General features: G+C 42.1%; 1 protein-coding gene across 1 annotated transcript in view; it reads right to left on the bottom strand.

Moving 5' to 3' along the window:
• The window catches only part of trpa1b (transient receptor potential cation channel, subfamily A, member 1b), a 150,885-nt gene that overhangs the window by 81,884 nt on the left and 43,615 nt on the right, over nucleotides 1-25,386 (bottom strand). The window contains exons 6-13 of the mRNA XM_078541229.1: nucleotides 18,813-18,921; nucleotides 18,565-18,710; nucleotides 17,522-17,658; nucleotides 17,380-17,428; nucleotides 16,349-16,448; nucleotides 8,843-8,943; nucleotides 8,343-8,512; nucleotides 274-438 (exon numbers count right to left, since the gene is read on the bottom strand). Of these exons, the coding sequence (XP_078397355.1) occupies nucleotides 274-438; nucleotides 8,343-8,512; nucleotides 8,843-8,943; nucleotides 16,349-16,448; nucleotides 17,380-17,428; nucleotides 17,522-17,658; nucleotides 18,565-18,710; nucleotides 18,813-18,921 (977 nt within the window). The remainder of the gene's footprint in view (nucleotides 1-273; nucleotides 439-8,342; nucleotides 8,513-8,842; nucleotides 8,944-16,348; nucleotides 16,449-17,379; nucleotides 17,429-17,521; nucleotides 17,659-18,564; nucleotides 18,711-18,812; nucleotides 18,922-25,386) is intronic.

Here is a 25,386-nt window from a genome sequence, read left to right as displayed (position 1 = left end):
GTGGGGATATCAAAACACCTTTGTCAGAAAACAAGGGCATTACTGTAAATTACTTTCTTCCTGATAATGGAAAGTGACCTATTCCTCCACAAAGACATCTTTTACTGAGTTCAACAAAAAACAAGTAAATAAATGATAGGCCCTTCTGTGATCCTTTCTACAAGTAGTAAGCGATTGCTTGCCTAAGCTACAAAAGAAGTTACATAAGCAAATAACAGTGAACAATCAGAAAGGCTTAAATAATCCATGCAAAATCATTCTTGGTGCTCATACCGCATAAAGAGAGCTCCTTTTCTGAGGAGCAATTGAACCACTTTGGTGTAACCGTTCTGTGCTGCCAGATGTAGTGGAGTCATTCCTTTCTCATCTCCTTCATTCAGAAGCTTTGTCTCATTTATATTCTGCAGCAGTAGCTTGCATGTTTTGAGTCTGCCATACCTGTGGTTAAAAATAAATTGGTTCCCAGTTTCCATCATATTAAATTTAAAATTCTCAACCTTGTGTTTAAACCCCTCATGACCTTGTCCAATCCTGTGTATGTATCTAGTGCAATGCCACAGGGATCAGTGCTGGGGCTTCAACTATTACAATATATACTAATGACTTGGCTGAAGGGACTGAGTGTATTACAGCTAAATTTGCTGACAATACAAAGATAGATGAGAAATCAAGTTGCGAGGAGTACAAAAAGAGTCTGCAAAAGGATATGGACAGGTTAAGTGAGTGGGCAAAAATTTGGCAGATGGAATATAATGCGGGAAAATGTGAGGTTGTCCACTTTGGCATGAAGAATAGAAAAACAGAATATTATTTAAATGGAAAGAAACTGCAGGTTACTGCAACACAGAGGAATCTGGGTGCCTTTGTAAATGGATCACAAAATGTTAGCATGCAAGTACAGCAAATAATTGGGAAGGCAAATAGTCTGTTGGCCTTAATTGCAAGGGGGATGGACTATATAAGTAGGGAAGTCTTGCTACAACTGTACAGGGCATTGGTGCGGCCACACCTAGAGTACTGTGCACAGGTTCGGGCTGCTTAATTAAAGAGAGATATACCTGCATTAGTTGCAGTTCAAAGAAGGTTCACAAGGCTAGAGATTTGTCTTATGAGGAGGGAATGAGCATTGGGCCGATACTCATTGGAGTTTAAAAGAATGAGAGATGATCTTACTGAAATATATGGGTTTTTAAGGGGGCTTGACAGGGTAGACGCTGAGAGAACATTTCCCCTCATGGGGGATTCTAGAACTTGGGGACACAGTTTGGAAATAATGGGCAGAATATTGCCGTCGGCGTGCGGGGGCAGGCCCAACACGCCGACGCATAAAATGATGCACAATGACGCTGGGCGTGCATCTCAACGTCATCGTGCGTCATTTCGATATTTCATTTGGTGGGCACATGCCGGAGGCACTACGCGCCCTCGAACTTTCAACGTCCTATTAAGGCCATTTAAAAAGTAATTTAACTTGTTAACAATGCTGCCCGTCCAACCTTAAGGTTGGTGGGCAGGCGAATTGCCCAAGTAGCCTTCGCGTTTTTCAGGAAACCTCATCCACGGGCAGGATGAGGTTTCCTGAAGGTTTTATAAAATTAATAAATAAACTTTACTTACTTCACAAACATGTCCCAGCTCATGTGCCACTGTCACATGCGGAGACATGTTCAAATAAATTTTCACTTTATTTTTAAAAAAGTTTTCACAACCATTCAATCTCCCTGAGGCAGCTCCGTGTGCACGACAGAGCGCAAGCCCTGACTCTCCCTCCTCCCCCGTCCGCAGAGGTAGCACTGAGTGCTACCGGCCAAGCATTACGCTGGGCGGGCATTAATTGGCCTGCTCATGTAAAATGGCGGTGATCGGCTCCGCGCCCGCCCCTGCCCGCTCCCGCCCAGCCCTTGCCATAGGAAAATTTCTCCCCAATGGGTCCCCCATTTAAGATTGACATGAGGAAGAATTTTTTCTCTTAGAGGGTTGTTAATCATTGGAATTCACTAACCCAGAGAGCAGTGGAGGCTGGATCATTAAATATATTAAAGGCCGAGTTAGATTTTTGAGCTATAAGGGAGTCAAGGGTTAAGGAAGGGGAGGTGAGTGAGGGCCTGGAGCAATCTGGAAAGTGGAGTTAAAGCCATCGTCAGGTCAGCCATGAACTTATTGAATGACGGAGCAGCCACCTCTGCTCCTATTTCTTACGTACTAACATTCTTATGTTCTTAGATGCTCAAAGGAAGAGAAAGTACCAGAGGGTAAGGGGATCATCCTAAAGTGGGATCTGGTGATAACAGCCACACAGTCACTGCAATGTTCTTGGTGGGAAAGTGGTGGGAGGTGTAGCCAGGCAGGGAGGCCTGGGAAAAGGTGTGGAAACGGGGGAAAGCGTCATTAATCCTCAGCCAGGTTTACATTAAGACAATGATATCCAGTGCAATCATGGATGGCAAGGGCCTTGTCCAGAAGTGAGTGGACATTCTGGAGAGAAAACAAAACAACAAAAAAAAGTAAACAATGAGCATGATAGTAACAGGCCGGTGAATTGGGCAGAGGCATGATAAATGAAATTTAGCACAGAGAAGCATGTAGTGATATATTTTTGGCAGAGGGATGAGGAGAGGCAATATAAACTGAATGGTACAAAGTTAAAGGGGGTGTATGAACAGGGGGACTTGAAGATGTATCTACACAAATGTTTGAAGGTGGCAGGGCAAGTGGGGAAGGCCATTAAAAATGACATTCCAGTTGTCTGGTTAATGTGGGGAAATACCTGAAGTCAGTACAGAATGTCCGTCAGGGGCTTTTTAACCATGCCATTGCATTACCATACCATTTCTGGGTTTCCCAATCAATTAGTGCCAATGACCTGCATGATAGGAACAGTAGCACTGTAGTAGTAATGTTACTGCATTTGCAATCTCGAATAAATAAAAACAAAAAATGCTGGAAATACTCAGCAGGTCTGGCAGCATCAGTGAGGAGAGAAACAGAGTTAACGTTTCAGGTCATGAGTTTTCAAAATTTCTGTATTGATAATCCAAAGGCCTTGATCAATGTTCCAGAAACACAAGTTCAAATTGCACCAGGCTGCCAGGCGAATTTAAATTAAATTAACTAAATATATTTGGAATAAAATGCTAGTCTCAATCATGGCCTAGCAAGCCACTCAGTGATATCAAAACGCTGTGGAAAAGACAAATAAGAATAAAGCACAATGAACTATATGCGTCGATCTAGCCTTCAGATATGACAAAGGCACAACTTGCCCAGCCAACCCTGAAAAGTATCAAACCCTCTTCCCAATAACTGGGACATGTGGAAAAATTGGGAGAACTGTCCCACAGACTAGTCAAGAAACAGTCTGATAACATGCTCACCGATCATACCTAACCTAACCTAAGTCCCTGACACCTCCGTTGAAGAATTATGCTTCGGACAGCATGAAGTAGGCTTTGTAGTCTTGAGTATATGAACAGCAAGTCCTTACTAACAGCTCATGACTATATACACATTTACAGTAGAGGGTACAGGCATGAAGCTGACTCCATTCTAGGTCTTTGCCCTTCTTTGTCCATCTCTAGACTGACCCTGACTCTGGGTCATGTCTTCTTATATCACTGTGTGGGTGGAATAGTCCTGAGTCCCATATTAGCCCTTTATATACCAAATCCTACCACTACACCTCCCCAAAGTCTTTATCCCATGGATATAATTACTTTAGTTTACTTCCAAGTCTTACATTGGAAGATTCAACTATGTCTTGTGCATTAACCATATTGTTACAACCTTAATAGTATTCTAACATTTTTGCTACTACAGTATTAACATTAACAACATTAACAGCATTCTCACTACCCCATTTCCCCCCTTCAAGTCCTTTAAGTTAGAGGTTAAGGAGGTCCACATCTCATTATCATTTTGTCGTGGCAGTGGTAGGCTCTGGTGTTACTTGAGCTTGTTATTGGCTTGACTGACATCGGGTATGGTTTCATCCATTTCTGCCATTGCTTGGCTGGTGTGGCTGGTTTGGCGGTGTATGGTTGTTGATACTCTTGATCTTTTCTTGCAGGGTGGACAAAATGGTATTTGTCTACTTAGCAGTGTTTTTTCTTCTTCTTTTTCCATTTGGACCATTGGGAAGCTCTCTGAGGCTGAGGAAGAGTGCTGCTGTGGCAAGAAGAAAATTGAGTAGCATGCTCGCCTCTTGGGCAGGTTTTTCCGGTCGGCGAGCGGGGACGGGGCCCACTCGCCGACACGTAAAATAACGCGGGGATACGTCGGGCGTGCGCCCCGATGTCACCCCACATCATTTCGGCTACGCGCCCGCCGAACTGTCAATGACCTATTAAGGCCATTAAAAAACGAATTAACCTCATTGATGGACCTGCCCGTCCAACCTTAAAGTTGGCGGGCAGGCCGGGAGCCCAGACGGGCTTCAGAAAAAGCATGTAACCTCATCCACGGGCGGGATGATGTTTCATGAGCGTTTTTAAAATTTTAACAGATGTTTCAATAAAAGTTATGGACATGTCCCAACTCATGTGACAGTGTCACATAAAGGGACATGGCAGGGAATTTTTTTTATTACCTGAAATTCAACTTTTACATTGGAGCCAATCTCCCTGAGGCAGCACTTAGACTCAGGGAGATCAGTGCACTCTTTCATGCACATGAGCGGAAGACCGCACTCCCAGCTGAGGGAATCCACCCCCCACTGCCTGCACAGGGAGCGCATTGCACTTCCTGATGGACGTCACGCTGGGCGGGCCTTAATTGGCCCACCCATGCAAAATGGCGGCACACCCCCAGCCAGGGGCACCGATCAGAGGCCTGCCCACCCATGCCCACTCCTGCATGTCCCCCCCAATGGGGGGAAGATGTTGGCCCATGTTATTTTGCTGTTAATGGTGCGAGACTGCTACGAGATTCTAACATTCCTTGTGGTTCTGGCACACTGGCTGGAGGTTGTTGGGTGTGTACAGTGGTTGGTGTGACTACCAACTGTACCATCATCATAATTGGAGTAGAGGCTCCTCAGACTGTTGATCCTTCTCTGGTACCACTTCCACAGGAGGTGCAATTGTAATCTCATGTGTGGGAGGTTGGTCTAACCATTGAGGACTTTCTGGGATCTGGGATGATGATGGGCAAGCCTGCTCCGCAAAAAGAGATCACAGGCGAAATCAGAGTCTGAATACTCTTTAATGTCTGTGGACTCAGGACTGTGCTGTTCTGGCTGGCTAATGACTGCGGTAGTCTTGACATCTTCTGCCAGCTGGAGAAGGTTGAGAGCTACGCGGGCATCTCGACTCGGAAGAGAAAAAGGCTGATTGTGAACGACCTACATCAGCTCAAAGATTTGTTCGTCACCATACCTCAGTGGCTCAAGGATCATGCTGATAACTGCGAGTTGGGCTCCCCCTGCTCCTTACAGTGGAGTGTCTATTGTCCGAATCCAAAGGCCTTAGAGCCATGGTTCCTCGCCTGACAGGACTGTCACACTGGCACCTGAATCAAATTTAAAATTTGTTAGATGACCATTTAACAAGATATCAGCATTCCAAAATGAAGAAATGCATTCTCTGATGTCCCTCAAGAAGAATGGCTGTTCATCTTCTGGGTCTTTGGTCTCGACCTCGTGGATTACCTTTGGGAAGTATGTGCAGTGCTGGACTTTCACAGTTTACCAAAGTGTTCCTGTCAGTTGCAGTGGAAGCATTGGGCAGTGCTCGCAGGACACTGATCTTCCTTGTGAGGACGCTTCGCACTGCAGTGCGGCCAAGGTAGCTCTGCTGGGTGGTTCAGAGATTGCTTCCCTGGGCTTGGGTGGTTTCTGCGTTTTTGTGACCTGATTTGGTGGACTGAGGGCTAGTTTCTGCCCTATGAAGTGTTCTCTCCCCTCAGGATGGTCTTGTGTTGTTCACATAGCTCAGACAGTGTGGCTAGCTGCATAGCCTTGTCAAGGGTAAGGTCATCTTTAACTTGTAGGAGGTCAGAAAGTGAATCTACTGCAACACCCACCACAATTCTGTCTCGGATGAGCTCAGACTTTAAATTGCCATATTCACACCTTTCTGCCCTCCTATAGAGATCGTTCATGAAGGAATCAACAGGTTCCGCAGGAAGCTGGACGCCTTTGTTAAATTTAGTTCCCTCCAGTATTTCATTGGATCTCAAGTTGAAATAGATGTCAAAAGATTTCAAAACATCAAATTTGGAAGATAATTCTTTAACAGCTTGTCGTGCAATGATGTCATCTGCAATCGGCCCAGTCGAGTAAAGAAGCATACTAACTTGCATTTAGGACTGCAGCAATGCTGTATCTTAAAAATCTTCTTCTCCAAAGGCTCCAGTTCTGTTACTGGGCTGGGCCGGGGTGACTCTGGTGGAGTTGGAAGTGTAGAATTACACTCAATCTTTGATGACTTTAAAAAGTGTGGGTACAGCTTTAAGAGACTACAGGTTTCCAAGATGGCATCACCGGTTACAAAGGATCTTCCTGTATTTGGCAGGCTTTTCAAAATGTAGGGGCGCACTTCTGTCTGAAGAAGAAGGGACATCAATGGCAGTGTTAAGTCGGCTGGCTTAAGTCAATTCAGTGATATCATGTTACAAGTCTGGACTCTTGGAAAAGAACCACGGGCTTGCTGTTCCTGAACTTGGACAGTCGTGAGGTACCCAGAGTGGAGGAAATTAATTATTAATAATGATTTTTTTTGCTGGACTCGGGAGCCATGTTTTGAGGCTTGGGGTCTGGGATCTGGTTTAGGGATGGATTGCTTTCAAATGACGCTTCTGATTGAATGACTTAAAGGGATTTCTCAGGACTAGCTGGCCTGGAATTTAAAAATTTCAGGCACAATGGGGCATATGACCTCTTTCTGTATTATTCAATGATTCGTGTTTAAAAATGGTGCCACCAAGTGGTCAAATGGTACAATTACAGACTGATAAATTTATTATCAGCAGTTTTGATTATAAATGTAGACATAAGAATTTACATGAAAATATCTGGCAAAAATGTTTGATAAGAGATTGACAACAGGAAATAAGGTTTTGGAGATAAATATTGAATGCACGTGTAAGATTATTAAGATTGATAGATAAAGAAAAGACTTGCATTTAGATAGTACCTTTTTTGTCCACAGAATTTTCCAAAACATTTTACAGCAAATTTTGAAGTATAGTCATTGTTGTAGGAAACACGGCAGCCAATTTACATACAGCTAGGTCTCAAAAATAGCAATCAGATAATGGTCAAACAATCGGATCTGTTATTGATGTTGGCCCTGATGCCAGGAAGAACGCCTATCTTATACAAAAGATGCCATGCTTTTTTTACGACCATTTGAGGGAGCAGAAAGGGACTCAGGTTACTGTCTCATCGAAAAGCCCACCTTCAGTTAATGCGGCACTCCCTTAGCACAGTAACAAAAACAGTACTGTACAGGTAAAAAGGGGTAAACAGATTGAGACAAAATACTTGCTTAAGAAAGGTGCTGCAGAGTGCTGTTATAGATTTTTACTCTGCAAATCCAGAACAATACGGCATTCTTTCAGGTTTGAATATTCAGATGCGACCTGTAGTGCTTAAACTGAAAAATATCATTTTGAAAAATCTGAACAAATCAGCTACCAGACAGCTAAAGTGTCAGCCAAGCTCATTTGCTCACTGCACTAGAGCGGGACTTGAGCCAACAAGCTGATTGCAAGATGACAGAATGCTGCCACTGAGCCATGGCAACAGATAGAAACAACGTTTTCTTACATAGGTCTGTCATGCTGAAAAGTATAGCACATACAAAATATATACCATGATGTATGCTACCTTGCTGCTGATTAGCTTAAATATCATTCAGAAAATATGACAAATTACAAAACATCAGCTTCCCTTAATGTTACATATAAACTACTTGAACTTTATTGCTCTCATTGATGACATCTTTTGAATCAGTTCAATATAATATTGCAATGTTTGGCCTCCTAGTTAATATCTATCAAATAATTTACTATTTTGCATGATATACCACTTTAGTGTCATGCCAGACACTGATTTCCCTTAAAGCACACTTGAAGTGCCAAACCCTAGACAAGCAATTGTTTCCAATGATTCTAAACGTATCCTGACCTCTATTTGAGCAAAACTAATCTCGACATGTACCAAAAGCCAAAAGCCCAAAGCTCAATCACCAGCTTATTACTGGCAAACTGCAGATACCCATTTGGCATATGAGGCAGCTCCCCCACTACTAGAGCACCTCCTCAAGAGCAATTAGGGATGGGCAACAAATGCTTGCTTTGCCAGGGATAATCTCGAGATGAACTGAAGATGAGAAATTCCTTACCCTGCTGCAAAATGCAGTGATGATTTCTTGTCCACTGTTTTCAAATATGGGGATGCTTTTAAGGTCAACATTTTCTCCGCAGAGTCTGTTAGTCCCTGTCTACACACATAGTGCAGTGGAGTACATCCATTAATATCTTTGTCATTCAACAGTCCCTGTATTTTTACAGACTGAAAAATATACACATAAATGTTAAAGAATAGACAAATAAAAAGGGGTAAACAGATCAAGACAAAATACTTCCTTAAGAAAGACGCTGTAGAATTGCTGTTATAATTTATTGCTCTGCAAATCCATAACATTATAGCATTGAGGTTTCAGGGTTGAATATTCAGATGTGATCTGTAGCGCTTAAACTGAAAAATATTATTTTGAAAAATCTGAATAAATCAGTTACTAGACCTCTTTTATGCTAAGTCTGACAATGTTACTTGTTAATCATTAACAATTAATAAGATGCCTAAAAAGACTGTCAAGTAGAAACTTAAATAAGGATGTACCTGAAGAATTTCTTCACTGAGGTTTGTTAATCCTTTGGGCTGCAGGACAGTTAGATGAAGGAAGTTACATTCCGTAGAATTCTTTATATTGATATTAGCACCTAAGAAAATCATATTATGAAGTATTTTACTGGTTTGATAAGGGAAACTGATATGCCTTGGTTCTTAAGAGAAAGCGACCGCAAAAAACCCAATGATCTGCTACATCCAGACTTCCAAAGAGTTTTTGACTATGTTCTGTATGAAAATGCATTTGGCCTGCTGGGAATGTGTACCGAAAACCAGAAGCCCAAAACTCAATCACCAGCATATTACTGGCAAACTGCAGATACCCATTTGGCATATGAGGCAGCTCCCCCACCACAGGCGCACTTTCTCAAGAGCAATTAGGGATGGGCAACAAATGTTTGTTTTGCCAGGAATACTCACATCCCATGAAAGAATATTTTTTAAAAATTGGCCTTCAGGTAGGTCCTGGGCAGGGGAGTGGCAGGAGTGGGGCGATCGAAAGGAGAACAGGAGGGGACAACAACTTACGGCTTGCAGATGTGTTTTGGAGCCTTGAGGAACACTTCTGCTCCTCCTGGTTCAACTTAAGGATAAACTTTAAAAAAAATACATCCCATTCTGTGGCAGCCATCAACAGATTTTTCTGCATGAAACTGCAAAAAAGACTTCTAATCACTCCAGTCAAAGCTGAAATTTCAGACAAAGCTTATGGTGATTCCAAACCCATGAACTCAGCCACTTCCTTCTTTGATAAGCCATGCAGATAACTAATACTTCCTTTCTACAGGCTTTGGTTAAATCAGGTGCAATTTTCATGTAAACGCAGAATTTCTGAGACATCAAATTTTTCCCTCATTGGCCTATCATATTCATACATCCACCCCATTGATGATGGACTCATCTGCCAACTGCCTCTTCTCGTGGAATCTAGTGTAAACTTGGGGACACATCTCCTTTATGCCCCAATTTCTGTCTGCCCACACTGGAACAAGGTCACTTTTTGAAGCTCCCCAAAAAATCATTGAATCTTAAAATTTAATTTATGTTAAGAGTTTCAATGGGGTCTAAGTTCAAAGGAAAATTAAACTTACCCTAAATTTGCTGTTGGTTCCCTCAATTGGTTCCACCTTCTTGGCATTTCCAAGGCTCAACACAGAAACATGATATTCGGGCATTTTAACCAAACTAGCCTACTAGAAACTGGGTGGGTCAGCAGTTAAAAAGCCCCATGTTACTTATCTACTCTGGAGCCACCCAGATCCCACTTTCTATGATTTTGACTCAGGACCCTGGATGGACAGCTAATCCACCTAGCTAAAGATAATGGGGATCTTCCTGACATATGTAGATCAGGATCTGATGACATCATTGGGTCAGTAGTGCTATTTTAACACTGATCTGACAGGGGAAGCCACTGTGGCCTTCCTGCCACGGAACGTCTAGAAAGGCCACATAAGGTAGATTGTATGTGAGCTTATCTTGTGGGGTTAGAAGCAGCAGTGTTCCTATGTGCCCACAAAGAAAGCTGAGGACTTCCCTGCCCTAGGCTGCACCCCCTCCACAACCTTGGAATCTAAGTTCCCCACACCTGTCTGTATGCTGGCGGATGGCTAAGGGTCACCAGGCTGCTAGCTGCTTCCCTTGTTCCACATGAGTTGTAGATTGATGGGATGTTAATGAGGTCTGGGAATTAAAATTCTATCTACTCGCTGTTGTGTTATGGGTTCGTTTAGTGTCTCATTGATGAGATCTTGAGACTTGTATATTTAAACATGAAGCACTTATAAGCAATCCTTAACTATGTACAGGTAGCGGTTACTGCCATGTATTATGCTGCTGCTATGCAGGTTCCTTCTAGACTGTTTTCCAAGTCTATTACCGTGTGATTCTATACATCATACTGTGGGCGGTGCTATTCTTCAGTTTAATGTTAACCCTTGCTCTGCCGAGCACCTTTACGTTACAAAGGTATGCAGGCACACATGACACTCACTGGTTCACTCTCCCTTATATTTTTAAAATGATGAATGAGTATGATGCAATTGTGAAGTCTTAACCTGGGGTAGCCTAAGACTTAGTCATTGAACAGCTTAATCGTTGCTTTGAATACAACATAGTAAGAATGATAAAGCTTTTAAATTACCTTTTACTATTATTTTGAAATTAGGCCACATTATAAATAGAAACAAGAATGGCAAAACACAATGGCATTGTTTGCTTGGACTGGAGATGATGTGAAATTATTTACTTTAAGAACTGCAAAGATTCAATAGCTAATGGTTTAGTAAAGTTATAGGAGCTAATTTTTGTGGGCAGCTACTACCGCCCTGTGATTATGGAAATTATCTGACATTGAGACTAATGTTAATAAACGTTAGCAGGTATTCAAGCTTTCTTTTCTTCCTGGTTAGCTTTCTTCTTCTATTGAATTTGTAAACATCAATTTAATTTCCAAATAAAGTTTGCTACAGGGATAATGAGACATTATCTAGGCTTACAGGCACCTTTGACATTTATGCATCAGTAAGTGCTGTAAGTGTATGTGAGTTGATGCCAGTTAAAGATGAGTTTGGCTGAATTCTGCTGGCCCCACAACTGATAAGTCATCTGCCATGTGGATGAGGAAAGCCCATTTGGGTGAGCTACTAGAGGACCATTGTTTCACATGGAACTATAGGGCAAATTTATTAATTCCAAATTTCTTGTAAGAAACCATGCAGGACAAAAGTACAAGCCAGAGATTGGAAAGCAAAGATTAATATGCCTTGGACCCTGTTTTTCAGGGGTAACACAGGTTCAAAACAGTGGGCCTATCTCGCTCAGGACACATCAGTGACCCGTGCAGCCACCAACTTCAGGTAAGTTAAAAAATAATCCGATGGAGCCAGGAGGAGGAGAAATGCTCCATTGGAAGCAGGACCATTGCCAGCAACTCATGTCAAATGTGATGAGGTGTTTGGAGGACTGATCTCCATCAATTCTTGGGATTCTCTATTCAAGTTTGGCCTGGTCATACAGTGCCGAGTCTAAGCCAAGGCCTCAGCATTTTAACATGAATTTTTTGACCCATTGGCATATAGCTCCGCACATCCAGGTGCAAGATTGGTGTACCTGCTGTTATTGAAAAAATACAGAGCTTTGCATAAAATTTTGATAAACAAAGGGAGAATTGTAGACTTAACAAATCTGCTGTTGAAGTACAATATCTGTAGCAGAGAGCGGAATCGTCCCAGATTTGCATTAAGTGCAGTAGCTGGCACGAAAAAGAACATTTTCACAGTCGGCAGCAATGGCGGCTTTTCATGCCGTATTGTCCCAATCCCTCCTCATTAATCATGCATTCCTGGGAAACACGCCGTTTCGATGGTGGGTGGGGTCTCATTCACCCGCCACGCCATCACCTCACCGCTTCTTCACACCGGCGCCATCTGAATTGCAGCCACTGCCATGCACTAATTATCTCTCTTTGCTTGTGCAGGCACACCCGGAAAACAGCCGAGGGAGTCCACAACCCAGGGCCTCCAATCAATCCCCAAAGACACCTCGGAAGAAGAATCTGATGACATCCTAATTGAAGTCCCGTCACAGTGCTCACCCACACCCTCCACCAGCGCAGAGACACACACCTTGGTGGGACCGAGCTTTAGAGTAGCCTCAGGATCACAATCTGATGAGCACATCGCACTGTCTGATCCACAGCAGGCGGCAGCAGGGGCTTCCCAGGTGTCTGGCACTCGGAGGAATACTGGAGGCCAGAAATCTGCTCAGTCTGAGTCAGATGACAAGCCTCTGGATTCAGTCAAACCTCAGTTGCTGGAGTTGCAAAGGCAAGCTCGGGAACATGAAGAAGGAATGTCCGCTGCACTCCTCAGATTGCAAGGCACGATGGAGGAGTCCATTTGCTTTCAGGCTGAGGTGATAGAACTGGCATGCCAATGTACTGAGCTCAACACTGGTAGGATGGTGGCAGCAACCTTGGTCCAGGACTTTGCTCCTGCACTGCTGCATGGGCTGAATTCCATTGCTGACGCCATAGTTGGCCTCCAACAGCATGTACACGAGAGAGGTCCAGGGCATCTCGATCTCACTCCAGCTACTCCTTCTCCTTGTGGAGTCAGCTAGAGGCCCTCAGGCACCCAGAGGGAGGAGGAGCAGCAGGTGCACACCCTGGGGCCATCCATCCAGGGGACTCCAGGAGTGTCTGGCCCACCCGAATCTGTTCTTCCCAGAAGAGAAAAACAGTTCAGACCAATATTCTTATTCCCCAGTTTATATATATTTTTTCCCTTCTGGGTTCCTGCGACCCCAGCAGCTCCAACTCCACAGGCCGAGAAGGGAGCCACTGCCACACAATAGGACCTCGAAAGCAGACCAGGGCCCTCCAGGTCTTGGCTCTCCAGAGGACGCCCACCAAGATCATCAGAGACAGGGCATAACAGTCAGCAGGCTGCCTCCACCTCCACTGAGAAAAGTTATTGCTCATGGAATAAAAGAGACAGAAGTGGGAACAGCTTCTCCCTATCTACTCTGCCCAGCCCCTTCACGCTTTTCACTTTCAAATGCCTGTAGAAACTCTTGCTATTCATTTTTACATTTCTAGCTAGCTTCCTCTCATGCATTAATTTCTTTCTCCTGATTAACCTTTCAGTCATTCTCTGCCGTTCTTTATATTCTGCCACCCATCTTTGCACAGTTATGTGCTTTTTCCTTAAGTTTGATGCTTTCCTTAACTGCTTTAGTTAACCAAGGGTGGTGCATCCTCCCCATAGGATATTCCTTCATAGTAGGAATATACTTTTTCTGAATATTCTGAAATATCCCCTTAAATGTCTCCCATTGCTCCTCTATTGATCTATCCTCTCGCCTAGTCTCCCAGTTCACTTCAGCTAACTCAGCTTTCATGCCCACATAGTTGCCCCTATTTAAGTTTAAATACTAGTCTTAGACCCACTCTTTTCTCTTTCAAATTGGATGTAAAATTCAATCACATTGTGATCGCTGATACCTAGGGGTGTCTTTACTCTGAGGTCATTAATTCATCCTGTCACATTACACAATATCAAATCTAATATAACCTGCTCTCTGGTTGGTTCCAGAACATGCTGCTCTAAGAAACTGTCTCAAATACATTCTATGGTCTCCTCGTCCAGGCTACTACTGTTAATCAGATTTTCTAGTTTATATGTAAATTAAAATCACCCATGATTATTGCTGTCCCTTTATCACAAGCACCCAATATTTCTTCTTGTATATTTTGTCCTATCTTGTGGTTACTGTTAGTGGGGGATGTAGACCACTCCTACCAGTGACTTCTTTCCCCTACTATTCCCCATCTCCACCAAAACCAATTCTACATCCTGATCTCCTGAACCAAGGTCATCTCTAACTATTGCATCAATGCCCTCTTTGATTAAAAGTGCTACTCCTCCACCTTTACCTAGCTTCCTATTCTTCTTGAATATCATATATCCCTCAATATTCAGGACCCAATCTTTGTCATCCTACAGCCACATCTCCATAATGGCTATCAGATCATATTTGTTTACTTCAATGTACACTATCAATTCATTACTTTATTGTAAATGCTATGCGCATTCAGATACAGAGCCCTTAGTTTTCACTTTTTGTTACCTTTGTAACATCTAGTCTTGACTGTTGGTGCATTCTTAGGTTTTTTTTCTCTCTTTCCCTCCTTGTCATTCTCTGAGCCTCATTTCCCATATTTTGCTCTCCTGCTTTGACTGTACCCCATGATTTGCAGCATCTACCCAAGTTTGATCTCTCACCCCCCCCACTCCCACCCCCCCCCACCACCCCCCGCCAACCCCACCCCCACCCCTTACTTAGTTTAAAGCCCTTTCTACTTCCCTAGTTATGCGGCTCGCTGGAACACTGGTCCCAGCTCCGTTCAGGTGTAGACCATCCTGATGGTACAACCCCCACTTTCTCCAACACTGATGCCAGTGCCCCACAAACCAGAACCCACTTCTCACACACCAGTCTTTGAGCTATGCATTCAGCTCTCTAGTTTATATGCCTTATGCCGCTTTGCACTTGGCTGAGATAATAATCCAGACATTACCTTTGAGTTTCTGCTTCTTAATTTGGTGTCTAGCTCCCCATACTGACTATGCAGAACCTCTTTCCTATTTCTAATTATGTACATGCACCACGACAACTGGATCCTACCCCTCTCACTGCAAGTTCCTCTCCAGCTCTGAACAGATGTCCTGAACCCTGGCACTGGGCAAGCAACACAGCCATCTGGACTCTCACTCTTTGCTGCAGAGAACAGTGTCAATCCCCCTCACTATACTGTCCTTTACTACCACTACATTCCTCTTTGCTCCCCCCTCTTGCACTATGATGCCATGGCCAGCCTGCTCATCCACCTTGCAGATCTTGCTTTCATCTACAGAAGTTTTGAGCAGCTCAACCTGTCTGACAATTGCAAAGTCTGAGGTTCCTCCACTCCTGTCTGCTCGGCCCTATTACCTGTCTACTCATGGTCACATCCTATTGTCCCTCGCTGCTGGCCAAAACAGATAAACCTATTCTAAGAGGTGTAACTGTTTTCTGGATAAAAGTATCCAGGTATTTCTCCCCCTCCCTTATGTTGCACAGTGTCTGCAGTTAGGCTTCCAGATCAGTAACCCTGATCCGGAATTCCTCTAACTGCTTGCACTTTCTACAGGTGTGTTTGCCCTGGATGACCAGAATACCCTCATTCCACAGCTGCAACTTAGCACCTGTCCTGCCATTTTTATGTACATTATTTAGTTAATTTAGTTACTCTCTTAATTAATTCAGAAAAATTCCTATGTATACTGCAATCTACTGTGCTTACTAAGTGCTAGTACCACCCACGTATAAAACTAAAAGTTATACAATACTTGATTGCACTGGTATGTGTTGCAGGTATTTATTTTAATTATTTCATTTTAACACTTTCATTTTAACTATTTTATTTTTTATTTATTTTTATTTTACTTTAGTTTTAGTTCTTCTTATTTATAGATCTACCTTAACTCCTGTGTCCTAACTTGGCTATTAACACACTGTCCCTTACACCAAGCACTTACCGGCCATTCAACTGACTAGTTTCTTGTGATGTTACAGTTGTTTTGTTTTATTCAGTTTCTTCAGCAGCTGGAGATGCTGCTCTCAACTCCCAGCTGCCTCCCAGGTAGGAAAGGAAGGAAGGCTTCCCCTCTATGAAGACAATGAAGGACCAGAACCCAGTGGGAACACCTTCACCCAATGGAGTGCAGTGGTTCAGGGAGAAGCCAACTAGAGGTGGACAATAAATACTAACCTTGCCAAGGGCACCCACTCCCCAAGAATTAAAAATATGTAAAATATCAGAGTTAAAGTAAACGTTGAGAAATAACTGGGTCTTCAATGACGGCATGAGAACATTACCATAAAGCAACAGGGAGTCTGCACAAATGTACTACCTCGTCTCACAGTGACATAAGAACAGTGAAGGGTCCTGACCTCTTGTCACCAGAATTTCCACAGTATTCCATGCTCCATGTGAAGCGGCCCACAGAAGGGGAGTGCGGGATTCACAGTCAATCATATTCATGTCTGTTCCCTGTTACAAAAAAAAATACTGAAAATTACTCACACGTAAATTAAGTAGAATTGTTTACCCCTTACAAATTAATCAATTTACATATAAGTTCTAGTTTTCTTTCATGTTAAGGCATGCCTCTCCTGCTACAAACCACCTAGTATAAAGTGGTCAAAGGCCTTGAGGACGGAAAAGAAGGAAGTGAGGTAGGAAAGAAAGGAAAAAAAAAAGAAGGAATGAAAGAAAGAAAGGAAAAAATGAAGGAAAGAGAAGAAGAAGGAAGAGAAGGGAAGAAAGATAGGAAGGGAGGAAGGGAGGAATGAAAGGAAGGAAATACTTTTGATGTGCAGTCACTACTGTAACATAGGAAATGTGCCAATTTGCTCACAAGCTCCCACAAACAGCAATGTGGTAACAGACAGATAATCTGTTTTTATTATGTGGATTGAGAGTTAAAGATTTCTGCCCTACTTTGAAACTATTGCCCTGAGGTCTTTTAAGACCTCCTGCGAGGGTAGGCAGGTGCTTTGTTCAACAAATCAGTCAAAAGACGGGATCAAACATCAAAGGTACCAGATATGTGCAAAGTCCTGTTATGTACACAGTGACATAGTAAGATGGAGAAATAGAAAGAGTCTATGAGGTTAAGTCTGATTCTATTCTCACCTAATCTTCATATGCATGCATATCGAGGGTAGTAGAGACTATTTGTAATATACCTATCATCTCTACAGATGAGATCAGCAAACTCAACACCAACTAGAAATTAATTGTTGGTCCTTCCCTGTCTTTATGGCCAAGGCACTCATTGGATAAGTGTGCTCAGGCATTGGGGGACCTTCCTATCCTAAAAATCAATCTTTCTTATGGTCACTTTTACTTTATTCTCCACCTAGTAAGAGCTGGTCAAATTTAACATCTATAACAGTTTATAAGAGTTGTGTGCGAATACCTGTTCAATTAAGTATTCCACTAGTTCTGAGTAGTCATATGTTGCAGCCCTGTATATAAAAATTACACATTATACATTAAATTTTACCACCACAAATAGATTTTAAATTCTTCTACTGAAAACAGTTTTAAATAAACCTTACTTGTGCAATGGTGTTTGTCTAATGCCATCTAGAAGGTGCAGTATATCATTTTCTCCCTTGTATTTAGACAGCATGAGTTTGACAGCTTCAACTGCCCCCTGCATGCAGGCAAAGTGAAGGGCAGTAGACTTATCCTTCTGTCAATAGTAAACAAAACACAAATATATTCAGTCATAGCAACTCTGATGCTAGTAAGCTGAGGGGTTTAAAAGCTTTAAACCCGGAAATTATCATTTGAAATGATAGCGGATTTTAATCTAAGAGCTGAATTTCCTCGCTGTCTTTGGTACACTTATGGTGCTGGAATGATGTAAGATCAATTTCAAACAATTTCCTCCCTTGTTTCTTTGAGCTCCAAGTGCAGACCAAATGTGCTTTTCCTCCTTTCTGCACCTTCACTGTCATCAAGACACACCAGGCAGGCCTGGCATGTCCTTGGAGCTGTCCTTAACCAGTTGGTTTAACATTGCCAGAAGTACAGCATAAACTCGGTATACTCGTGAAAATGGGGTTTCGGCCACATTTCCAACAAAGTTACAGCAGAGGAGCGACAGCAGCTATGGGTGAATTTCAGGTCCTAACCTTGAGCTCTCACATAGGACTTCAATTCTGTTAGAATATTTTACATCTCCCAGTCTTTCCTTCTCTTGCAATTGTGAGACTTCAAACCTTAACTTGGGGCAGGGAGGAGGAGGGGGTAACATAATCACTAATCCCTGATTTATCTTGTGTTCCCTTACTCTTTTGAATCTTAATGCCTGCACTTTAGATCTCAACCCTTTAAAAAAAATAGAATTCAGCATTGTTCCAGCATTGCATCATCCGTAAGCGATGAGTATGATAATACACAATTAACAACTAAGCAGCACTTACCACTAAATTGCTCATTTTATAACTAGCCAGTTCCAATAAAGCAGTATTCTGTTTTTATTCCATTTGTTCGGCTGTCCATTTGCAAGATTTTCTGTTTTATTTTAGATTTTCTAACACTTGCTTTCTTTCTCCTTTTTCTTTTATCTTATTATTGCTCTGTAAACACATACCTCAGGTAAATCAATTTTTGCTCCATTGTCAATGCAAATTTTAATTGTCTCAATTTTTCCACCAAGCAAAGCCAAATGAAGAGGGGTGTGGAGTCCTTCATCAAGATAATTTACATGTTTTTCACGAGAGTGGCCCAGTTCCTCACCTTGAAAAACAAATACTGTTGTGATTCCCTGTTTGCAGGAAGTAAGTAAAGACATAAAGACAGGCTTTCTCTTCAGTCAACAATATTTTAATTTGTACCAACCTTTCTGGAGTATTATTTCCAATGCCTTCTCTGCACCTGAAAAAGCAGCTTCATGAATAGTAAAACGCCCCAGGCTATTCTGTTTGCATAATAATGCCCCATGCTCCAGCTAAAAAGAGTTAACCAAAGAGCAACATTAATATAGATCTAGAAAAATAGACATAGTAAGATAACTCTGAACATTGCTGTTAACTTCTCCCAGAAGGAAAAAACAGGTTGAGCATAAGAACGTGAAAAATTGGAGCAGGAATAGGCCATTTGGCCCTTCAAGCCTGCCCCGCCATTCAATAAGATCATGGCTGATCTGCCCCAGGACCAGTACTCTTATTTCCTAGTTTTACTGGTGTTCTATTTTAAGGTATACAAGACCAGTTCGGACCAGTATTCTTATTTCCCAGTTTTTACTGTTTTTTCTTTCTGGGCTATAACTACTAAAACAGTTATTATGTACACTTCATAAAGTGTCACCTGGCATTGAGTTCTAAATAGCTCAGAGCAATCCATTTACAAGCAGTTTAATCCAAATTAAGTTCCTTATAATCTATTCGTTTAAAATGGAACCCATGGTTTATTGACCACCAATCATCAGCAAAACAATTTAATCATTTTCTGCTATGGTGTTCATATTTGATGAATCCAATTTTTGTCATATAAAGCAATCTAATTAGCACTTATAGGAGCACAGGGAGAGGGGTAGGCCATTCAGCCATCATTGAATTATATCATGCCTGATCTGCATTTCAACTCCATTTACCCATCTTAGTAGCAAGTCCCTTGATATCCTTACCTAATCATCGGCAAAAGAGCTGAACTCAAGAGGTGGGGCAGAATTTTACAGCCCCATCGTGGTGGGGGCAGGGCCAGAAAATGCGGCGAGCCTTTCAAAAGTCTATTGGCTTCCGTAGGACCAGGAAATCCTGCTGGCGGGAGGGGCCACAAAATTCTGCCCGTGAATTGACAGTGACAGCATTTGACCAAGTGAGGCATCAAGGAGCCCTAGCAAAATGAGTCAATGCGAATCAGGGGGAAAACTTTCCACTAGTTGGATTCATACCTAGGACAAAGATGGTTGTGGTTTTTGGAGGCCAATCATCTCAGTCCCAGGACATCACTGCAGGCGTTCCTCATGGTAGTATCCTAAGCCTAACTATCTTCAGCTGCTTCATCAATGGCCTCCCTTCCATCATAAGATTAGAAGTGGGGATGTTCGCTGGTGCTTGCACAATGTTCCAACCATCTCCCCTTGACATTCAATGGCATTATCATTGCTAAATTCCCGTTATCAACATCCTACGGGTTACCATTGACCAGATGAGTGGCTGGCAGTTGACAGTAAAGTGTTTGCATTCACCGCCCTTACCCATCTGAAACCAATCACGCTTCAGGATATCAGACAGGTTAGCTTGGAAATCCGGAAGTTATGGTCTGTCACTCAGGATTCCAACACAGGCTGCACTGCAGCTCCTCCCAGAATTGGCAACCAAGAAATCAGTGACAATTTCAACTTTCCCACCTCCCCATGTGACTGTTTGAAACTCCTTAAAATGTTCCACCCTGTTTAACCAAGAATAACTAGGTTTTTAAAAGCGTTTGATTAATAACAAAATTTGATACATGACAGAACTGGCTCTGAAAAAATAACTTTACAATCATGGAATACTGTTAAATGATTAATCGGTAGATTTTTAAGCTAAGGTGTTTTAATATTTTTTTCAAAGTTTTTTCAAAATATTTCACCTTCTACCTTCACCGCATGTGTATGCGCCGATCTTTAATATGCTCTACTTTTTTAAAAAAGTGACTTTAATTTTGTGCCTTTTGATTTCTGTATATGGGTCTATGAAATTCCTTTAATGTGATTGGCCACTTGGATAGCTTGATGACTTCACTTTAGCTCCACACTGTGAATGCCCAGTAAAGAGTACTGCAATAGCTGCAGTACCACTGCACAGTGATAGAGGGAAAATTCTTGCCAGAGAGATCAGCAAAACATACTTGACGGTCAGCAGCGAGGGCCGATGGGCAGGATTTTACGGTCCCGCCAAAGTCCATGGAGTTAGCAATGGCTCGCAGCATTATAGGGCCTCATTCACACCCTGACAGGGCCGTAAAATTCCGGCCAATATGTTGATTGAACTTCTCTCAGTTGATACTTACTTTCATTCGTCTTATCAATTGCCATGGTAAACTACAGCCCTTTTTTAACAGTTAGGGTGCTTGCCTGGTGTACTCTTTGAGAGCTATACAATTGGAATATGCACTTTTTGAACAAGCAGTAAAATTCCTTCTTTGTGGATCATCCTGTCTCAAAAAAAGAATGAAAGGAAGTATAAAATAAGAAAAAAAATCAACCTATCAAGTCTGTCAACAATAACAGACAATGAAGATAAAAGATCATAAATAAGATTTCTTTAAATTATTACTGTGTTTTAAAACACTGGATTCTGCAAAAGGAAGAGTCAAGTCTGCAGGCTGGCACAATAATTTTATTCTGTAATTCCTAAATCAGATCTACTTTTGTTTCAGGAGCAAGACTCCCTACAAATACTTTCACTCTAACAAACCTCCAAACTCTAAGCTGATTAAATGAGTAAATACACTGAGGTAAGATTCAGGAAAAGGTGAAAAGATTTATAAGCTGCCATTTATATGGCGCCTTTCATAACTTCAGAATGTTCCAAAAACATAACAGCCAATGAAGCACTTTTGAAGTGTAGTCACTGTTGGAATGTAAGAAACGGAGCAACCAATTTGTGCACAGCAAGCTCCCACAAACAGCAATGTGATAATGTTCTTCTTGTGATGTTGATTGAGGGATGAATATTGGTTCTAAAAGGAGGGATAACTCTCGTGCTCTTTTTCAAAATAGTGCCAAGGGATATTTTATGTTCACCTGAGAGAACATATGGAGTCTGGGTTTAACATCTTATCCCAAAGACAGATCCTCCAATAGTGCAGTAGTCTCTCAGTGCAGCACAGTAATGTCAGCCTAAATATTTATCCTCAAGTCTCTGGAATGTGACTTAAACCCACAACCCTCTGACTGAGAGGCCAGAGGGCTACCCAAGGAGTTATTGCTGAGAAATGCCAATGACACTTTTTTTTATTCATTCACAGGATGTCGGCTTCATTGGCTGGGCCAGCATTTATTGCCCATCCCTAGTTGCCCTTAAGAAGGTGGTGGTGAGATGCCTTCTTGAATCGCTGCAGTCCATGTGGTGTAGGTACACCCACAGTGCTGTTAGGAAGGGAGTTCCAGGGTTTTGACCCAGCGACAGTGAAGGAATATGTTTCCAAGTCAGGATGGTGAGTGACTTGGAGGGGAATTTCCAGTTGGTGGTGTTCCCATCTATCTACTGCCTTTGTCCTTCTAAATAGTAATGGTTGTGAGTTTTGAAGCTGCTGTCTGAGGAGCCTTGGTGAATTCCTCAATATGCCACAATTGTCTACCTGGTAGGCCTTACTTTCAGTGCAATGTTGAAAAATCATAAGATTTGATTTGGGAGGCCCAAATTTTCACCAAGACAGAGAAAATCCTAGAAATGGTTGAAAATTTTAAGACCTGTCCCCAAACTCGGCATTTCCAACTTCACGGAGGCGGAACTGGAGTCAGGCCAGGGTTTGCGCATGCACAATTCAGCAGCAGCAGCTGGCCATTTAAGTCACCAGCTGCCTCCAATGAAATGGGAGCTTGGAAGAACAGGACTGTGGAATCCAGAGTGTGCAGATTAGAATAGGTAAGAGGAATTCTGAACTTGGTGTATCTGTTTGGGTAGCCCTTTGGAGGGGTAAGATACCTCTTTGGATAGAGTCTTGAGACACCTTTGAGAGAGGTAAGGCAATATTTTGGAGAGATAAGGTACCCTTTGGGGTTGTTATAAGTGAACATGATTGTGCACTTTTTAAAAGAGCTGTCCAACTGTCAAGGGACTGTTAAAGAGTTGTCCATCTGTCACAGAACTTTCCAGCTGTCAAGGAACTGTAAAAGAGCTGTCCAAATGTCAAAGCTGTAAAACCTGTCCAGGTAGTGTCAAAGCTGTCAAAGCATCCAGGAACTGTCAAAGCTGTCAAGGAACTGTCCATGGATACTAGGTGAATTGGCATGGCGAGGGTAAGGGAAAATGGTGGTGGGGGCATGTGTTGGCATGAATTAGCACTAAATTGGTATAGGAAAATGGGGGAAGGTAAATGGTCATGTGTTGGCATAGAGGGTATGGTGAATGGGTGGAGGGGCATAGGTTGGCATGGATGGGGCACAGGGAGCCCATGGGGTTGAGGGGACGAGTGTTGAGGACTGGAAGAAACCTTTTGTTTTATTACTTATTTATTTAAACAAAATGCCATAACACAGAGGCAGGCCTTGCTCTCAGCCTACCTCTGCACCCAGCAGCTTGCATATTCCTTTCTGGAGTTGCCGCCCCGATTTAAAATCTGACCTGCAGGTGAACATTTATAAAGGTTGGGTTCACTGAGACGGGAAATCTCCTGACATGGCAAACCTGACCCAGGGACAAAAATCTGGCCAAGGTTTCATCATGTCCATGTATCAAGAAAATGTTGGCTGTCTGATAAAATGACTCTTGAAGACAACTGCTGTTGTGAATACTTAGTTTATAATTCATATGCTTTAAGATATAACTTTTTGTTTTCGGAACTAAAGTTTTAACTGAAGAAAATGGGGTACATGATTGAGAAACTAATAAGCAACACTGAAGTAAACGCAATTCAAACAAGCTTGGGGTTTATTACACGTAAAAGGTTGAGGCCATGGCATCTTAAGAGGTCAGAGTGAGCAATTCTGGGAAAGAAGGTCGTAAAACTCCATACGAGATAGAAATTATTCATAAGATTTCCCAGAATCAAGGAAAACTTTGGAATAAAAAGGTAATTAATTTATATTTCTACCTGGGAACAAGTATGTCACATTGCCAAAGTGATAGTGATTCAGGTTGGAGTCTTGGTTAGAAGGTTCTTTTGTTTAATTTATTTACCCGTGTGTGTTTGCTGACGGAAGCAAGCAGTTCAGTTTTAAAATAGACAGAAGCAAGCAGTTCAGTTTTAAAATAGACAGAAGCAAGCAGTTCAGTTTGGAAACAGACAGAGGCAGTTGTAGCTCTGCATTGGTGAAGACTGCTTCTCACCAGATTGAGAGAACTTACAGGAGATGATAGTCAGTTAGGCCTGCATTTCAAACAGAGAAAAATTTCATCATTCAATGCAGGGAATGGCAGCTGGAAGATTTGTTCTAGCTTATAGCTGGTGGAAGAAATCTACAGTGGTCATCACAGAGCCTTGTGGCAGAAAGCAGTCAGTACTTTGGGAAACTGTGGGAAAGTAGTGATAGGCCAGAGGATTGGGAATTTTTTAGGAACCAGCAGCGGATGACTAAAAAGCTAATAAAGAGGGAGAAAATTGATTATGAAAGTAAATTGGCAAGAAATATAAAAACAAACAGCAAGAGCTTCTACTGGTGTATGAAAAGAAAGAGAGTGGCAAAAGTGAACGTGGGGCCCTTGGAGGACCTGCTAGCAAGCTGAATAAGGAGATGAAGCATCCACAGTCATGAGGTCTGTAAAGAACAGGTGGCAGGTCATGTAGCCAAAAAGCTAATGGAAGGACCCCCATGGAAACTTACTTCAATGAAGAGCTGTAATACTAAGGAGAATTAGAGTAAATTCTGGAAGACTGTGATATATCTTTTGGGTTAGTCCCAGGAAAGTGAATGAACCTTCAAGATTTCCTAAATAAATGGAACCCTTGGGATGAAATAAAAAAGTAGAACTGAGTTTAGAACATAAGTCTTTATAAGCTATTGCGTTGTTAACAGTGCTCACTTTGTTTAATTTTTCTTTATATATACAATACAGTTTGTTTTTGTTAAAAAACATGAAATCTTATCATGTAGTTCTATTGGTTAATTGCTGTTCGGATCTCTTCTTTAAATATTAATGGTCCCTAAGAGGACCTACACTACCTTATAACATAGTGCCAGTTTCCAAAGCTCATGTTAAGCAAATGAACAAGTGTATTTTTGAGACAAACTATTGAAGAACAGTTATAACAGGTTATATTAGGTAGAGATGCAGGAAGACCTAATGATAAAAATAGGTTAGATAGATAACAAGGAGAAAACAGAAGAGAAGAAAAGCAGCAGGGAAATGGTTAATTTTGTTCATTTTAAATGTAAAATTACCTTTTAAGCCTTCAGTTCATTTTCATTGGGTTAATAAACATTGAGACAGCTTGCAATTGGGCAACTGTTTTATGCAATGGCTTTGTCATTAAGGACTTGTTGTGGAGGATTTGTTAGTCTCGATTTGAATTCCACAGCATGTCGGGAGCAGGTGAGCCTAATAGTGCATGCGAAGCCTGGAAATAAGTGCAGCATGTCTGTGAGTGAGCTTTTAACTTAGTCACCTCATTATCACTTTACTTCTGGGTTTCCCATCCAATCACCAGTCGCAGGCATAATGTGGGCCCACATGACACAACCTCAACTCAAGTATTTAAAGTGGGACTCCAAAGATTCAATTTGAAGGAGTTGGGAACTGAAGAGAAACAAGTGGCACATGTG

The sequence above is a fragment of the Cetorhinus maximus genome, chromosome 4 (genome assembly GCF_964194155.1).
Source record: "Cetorhinus maximus chromosome 4, sCetMax3.hap1.1, whole genome shotgun sequence".
Classification (NCBI taxonomy): domain Eukaryota; kingdom Metazoa; phylum Chordata; class Chondrichthyes; order Lamniformes; family Cetorhinidae; genus Cetorhinus; species Cetorhinus maximus.
This window is presented reverse-complemented; position numbering and strand designations above follow the sequence as displayed.